General features: G+C 38.4%; 1 protein-coding gene across 6 annotated transcripts in view; it reads left to right on the top strand.

Moving 5' to 3' along the window:
* The window catches only part of Eml4 (EMAP like 4), a 133825-nt gene that overhangs the window by 61005 nt on the left and 67070 nt on the right, over positions 1-5750 (top strand). For all 6 annotated transcript variants that reach the window (XM_021217525.2, XM_029531628.1, XM_029531630.1 and 3 more), the window contains exon 2: positions 3289-3471. In XM_021217525.2, coding sequence (XP_021073184.1) covers positions 3289-3471 — 183 coding nt within the window. The remainder of the gene's footprint in view (positions 1-3288; positions 3472-5750) is intronic.

A 5750-nucleotide genomic window follows, 5' to 3' on the forward strand; every position in this document is an offset into this window, starting at 1 on the left:
AGTGCTGGGATCAAAGGCGCGCGCCATCACGCCTAGCTTGAGCATATGTTTTAAGTCTCAGATATCAAGAGTAGCTTGGTGACCTTGGACAAGCTATTTGATATCTTGAGGTCTTTCTTCCAATATAAAATGTGGGCAGCATGGGAAAGCAATGAAGTAGTAAATATGAAAAATATAGTACTAGCTCAGGATATTGTTAGTTGCTAACTTTGTGCTTATTGTACCTTTGAAAAACTGCCCTTATGCTTGTTATAGGACTTACCAGGTTTGGTTAGATCTTGACAGGCAGAATTACATTTCATTTGACTATCTAACACTCACAAAAGTAAAAACCTTAGCCATTAAAAAGGAAAAAAAGAAAAGAAAAAAAGGAATGGATGATAGAAGAAGCAACTTCCAATATAAAAGTACCAATACCTACTTGGCATGAAGCCCCAGACAGTGTTGCTGTGTTGGAATGATAGTCTGAGAAACTTCTCACTGGGCTCCACTGCCTTCCCAGAGACATCAGAAAGATTTGTGAGGATGACTTAAAATTAGAGTTTATCCCTCATAATTTGAGAGCAGTTTAGAAGGTGATAGCTGTATAGTTTGCTGAGTTAATTAGAATACTTGACTTAAAAGCTTGCAAAAACTGGACTTATTAAGCTACATAATTAATTTACAGAAATGTAACTTGTTCCTAGTATTGGTGGTCCAGGCCTTGAGATTCAAAACTCAGACTCAGAGTAATGAGGAGTCGTTTTATTACTGACAGTCTTAAGAAAAGCCTTAGAATGTAGATGAACCAAGAGAGAAAACATTCTGCATACTGCTCTGTCTCTGGAAGACCTGGAAGGCGCTTATCTGGCCTAGTGTCTGATGGCCATGTCTACAGTGTTCATATGGAAATGCTGTTGGTTGTTTTTATACGGACTAAAGCAGCCCTCGCATACAGCTCAGCCTGTTAATACAGAAGAGTGAGGCAGGCACCAGAACTCACAGGACCTGCAGTCAGAGTCCCAGGAAAGAAGAACTGCTGCTTTTGGTTTCCCTGTAAGGAGGAGAACAGGGACTTGAGGCAGGAGAGATGATGACTGTCCTCACACAGCTGCAGATGGCACGTGCAGGCCAGAAGTTAGCTGGGTGACAGAGGAAAAGGCAGTATAAAGATGCTTGGGGCTGTAGAGATCGCTCTGTAGCATAAGGATGAGGACCTGAGTGTGGATCCCAAGCAGCCACATGAAAGCCAGGCACAGCGAGCGGTGCACTTGTATAAGCCCAGTTGCTGGAGGGGGAAGCTGAGGGATGCCAAGCCAGCCAATCTCTAGTTTCAGTTGAGAAACAAAACATAAAATTAAGGTGCAGAGTGATAGTGGAAGATATTTGATGTCAACCTCTGGCCTGTACATATGCAGGCATACATGAGCCTTCCTGCACCCACACAGATGTTCGCACCACATACACAGAAGAAAAAAAAATGCATGTCTTTGTGTGTGTTTGTGTGTGCACGTGCATGTGTGTAAATTAGACACATATATAAATAAAATTTTATGGTGCCAATGCCTGTAAAAATACTTCTGTGACTTACCATAAGGAAACTTAGAGTTGGTTTTACACACACACACACACACACACACACACACACACACACACACACGACAATAGCTGGAGCGGGGTAAGAGGATTATGGGAGTACAGACGTGGTCAAAATACATTCTGTACCTGCATGAAAAGCTCATAATGAAACCCATTATGAATAATTAATATGTTAGTAAAAATGTTTAAAAATACATGAAGATTATAAGATGAGAGAATGATTATTCTCATCGGTTCTTTGTTAAATCACCTCAGATTTTGACATCCCTGCTTTTTCATGTAACAGATGTGCCAAGGCCCTCAGTCTCACTGTCTGGACCTCCTATGCTTTATGTCCTTGCCTCCTTTAAAGATAAGGAATTAGGTGCCAAGAACTACAGTGACTTGTGTAAGATAATGGAGCTAATTAATGGAGAACTCAAGTTAAAGACAGAAACACAGCTTTTTTCAATGTTGTTGCTTCAAGGTTGTCACTGAAATCCCACTAACAGCAGAGGGAGAGTATCTGCCCCTTGGGAGTTCAGTTGGTACATATGGTCTCTGTGAATATTGCCTGCTCTATGGGTTCGGCTTGAAAATGCTGAAAGGGTTGTATAAGTATGTTAACTCAGACTTGGAATTAGCTGCTGAAGGAAGTGCATTCGGATTGATTCAGCTGGAGGAGAAAGGCACTCGGCCCTAGTGTGTATGACTTCCTTAGTTTAAATTGTACTTTTGATCCAAATAGTAGGGCAGATGTGTCGGAGTCAGTGTTGCTCCCAGCATTTTCTTATATTGAATTAGCCAGTAGCATTTGGTCTTTGTATATAGCTATACATTTTTATTCTAATTGACCCAGCAAATGGTGAACTCTAAACTTAAATAGATTTGAAAGCATTTAATAATGTTGTTATAGTTAAAGCTTGCTTAAAATAGTCTTTGTTGTTGTATACCTAATATGTTAGATAGGAGCTTTATAGAAACGCCATCTTTTGTTTTTCTTTATTGGTGTTGATTTTTTTTTATTACTGTTGTCAGTAGTGCTTTGTTTATTTTATTTTACATTTATCTATTTGTGGCAGCAGTGTACATGTAGAAGTAGCGTTTGTATGGAGCTCAGAGGAAAGTTGTAGCACTTGGTGTTTTCCTCCTACTGAGTGTGTGGGTCCCAGTGCTAGGTCTCAGGTCAGCAGCATCTCTACCTGCTGTGCCATCCTGTTGCCCACCACTTTGGTTTGCTAGTCTTTTACAGTACAGCCCAGACTTGCTTGGAACTTGAGCCAATCCTACCAAAGAGATGGCAGGTGTGTGCCACCACACCCAGCCATTACTCTTTTAAAAAGAGATTAGACTGTGGGGAAAAGGAAGAACAGCAAAAAGTCCTTTATGTTCATGACAGTTAGTTTTGTATTGGTGGCGTGAGTCTGATGGGCTGCCATCTTGTTTTCCTAGCGATGCAAGATCATGATTCATAAAGGGAGAGCTTGGATACCATGCTCTGGAAAACTGATGTCTACAAAGTGATGTGTGTGGGGACACTTCTTAAGAAACTAAAGTGCTATCACCATACAGGGAAACCTCTTTCTAGAAGTTGCTCTTATAAACAAGCCATAATGTTTGTTTTTTTTGCTTGTTTGTTTTATAAAAATGATCTGGTGTAATTTTCTCACCAGAAGGAAATTCTTTCTTGAACAGTCTGGTTTTAAAATAGTCAATATTTTCTCTTTTTAGATGATAGTATTTCTGCTGCAAGTACCTCTGACGTTCAAGATCGCCTCTCAGCTCTTGAGTCACGAGTTCAACAACAAGAAGATGAAATCACTGTGCTAAAGGCAGCATTGGCTAATGTTTTGAGGCGTCTTGCAATCTCTGAAGATCATGTAGCCTCAGTGAAAAAGTCCATGCCAAGAAAAGGTAATTCGTGCATTGTAAAGAAGAGTCTTGTGTTTTGAAAAGTTGGGCACACAAACATATTTGCTTATTTGAGTTCCTTGCGACTGTAGTAGTTTTGTTTAGCCCCTGTGTAACAGCACTGAATCACTTACAGGCTTAGGCTTCTCCACCATAGGCTTCTGTACTGGCTGGTTTTGTGTCAATTTGGCACAGGCTGGAGTTATCACAGAGAAAGGAGCTTCAATTGAGGAAATGCCTCCATAAGATCCAGCTGTAAGGCATTTTCTCAATTATTGATCAAGGGGTAAAGGCCCCTTGTGGGTGGGACCATCTCTGGGCTGGCAGTCTTGGGTTCTGTAAGAGAGCAGGCTGAGCAAGCCAGGGAGGCAAGCCAGTAAAGAACATCCATCCATGGCCCCTGCATCAGCTCCTGATCTGCATGAGTTCCAGTCCTGACTTCCTTTAGTGATGAACAGCAATGTGGAAATGTAAGCTGAATAAACCCTTTCTTCCCCAATTTCTTTCTTGGGCATGATGTTTGTGCAGGAATAGAAACCCTGACTAAGACAACTTCTAACTATATAATAAAGTTGTTTTTTCAAGACAGGATTTCTTTGTGTAACAGTTCTGGCTGTCCTGGAATTCTCTACACCAGGCTGGCCTTGAACTCACAGAGACCTCTCTCCTTTCCGTATTTTTTGTTTTTGTTTTGTTTTGTTCCTTAAAATTTTTTATTATTTAAGTGCATTTTATATATCAGACATATTAATAATACTGAGTATTTTGAGAATCAAATAATACATAAAAAATTGTTCAACTTTTATATTCATATTCTTTCATACTATAAAAATATCAATGAATATTTGATACTTTTCATAACTGAGGATCCTATCTCTAATGTTGAATACTAAATGTTTCAAAACATACAGAATATTCTTTGGGGATTAAGCATAGTAAAGGAGCATAAAATATTAAAAATGAATCATTAAGAAATATATTCAAAAGCCCTTATGATACCATCTGGCATAGTGAGAGAGTATTTAAAACACATTATATATCTATGTACATTGTCTAACAACCAATTTACTTAAAAAAGATTATCAGTGTCTCTAGGAAAGACATTTTATCAGTAAATATATTTTTAAAACTTCAAGGTAGCAAAAATTCTTTGAAGTTTAACATTAAGAAAATGCTAATTTCCGGGGGCTGGTGAGATGGCTCAGCAGGTAAGAGCACCCACCAACTGCTCTTCCAAAGGTGCAGAGTTCAAATCCCAGCAACCACATGGTGGCTCACAACCATCCTTAACAAGATCTGACTCCCTCTTCTGGAGTGTCTGAAGACAGCTACAGTGTACTTACATATAATAATAAAAAAAAAAAAAAAAAAGAAAGAAAAGAAAAGAAAAAAAGAAAATGCTAATTTCAAGCACAGTGAAAAAAATATCAATAATATTTCCATGATGTTTGTAGAACATGATTTTAATATTTCCAACTGTTAATATTCAACAAGACAGAGTAGTTATTTTAAGATATATTTCATTATTATGTCTCCTTTTTCCTTTCTGATTTTATTAATTAAGATACTGTCTCTGTGTCCTCTGGTTAGTCTGGCTAAGGGTTTATCTACCTTGTTGATTTTCTCAAAGAACCAGCCCCTGCTTTTGTTGATTCGTTATATAGTTCTTTTTGTTTCTACTTGGTGGATTTCAGCCCTGAGTTTAATTATTTCCTGCTGTCTACACCTCTTGGATGTATTTGCTTCTTTTTGTTCTAGAGCTCTCAGGTGTGCTGTCACGCTGCTAGTGTATGCTCTCTCCAGTTTCTTTTTGGAGGGACTCAGAGCTTTGAGTTTTCCTCTTACCACTGTTTTCACTGTGTCCTGTAAGTTTTGTTATGCTGTGACTTCATTTTCATTAAATTCTAAAAAGCTTTTAATGTTTTTCTTTATTTCTTTCTTGACCAAGTTATCACTGAGTGTTGTTCAACTTCCATGTATACGTATGCTTTTCGTTGTTTTTGTTGGTATTTAAGACCAGCCTTAGTTTGTGGTGATCTGATANNATGCATGGGATTATTTCAATTGTTTTGTATCTGTTGAGACCTGTTTTGTGACCAATTAAATGGTCAGTCTTGGAGAAGGTACTGTGAGGTGCTGAAAAGAAGGTATATTCTTTTTTTTTTTTTTTTAAATTTTTTTTTTTTAAAGATTTATTTATTATATGTAAGTACACTGTAGCTGTCTTCAGACATTCCAGAAGAGGGCGTCAGATCTTGTTACGGATGGTTGTGAGCCACCAT

Source organism: Mus pahari, chromosome 18, assembly GCF_900095145.1.
Source record: "Mus pahari chromosome 18, PAHARI_EIJ_v1.1, whole genome shotgun sequence".
NCBI classification, from domain to species: domain Eukaryota; kingdom Metazoa; phylum Chordata; class Mammalia; order Rodentia; family Muridae; genus Mus; species Mus pahari.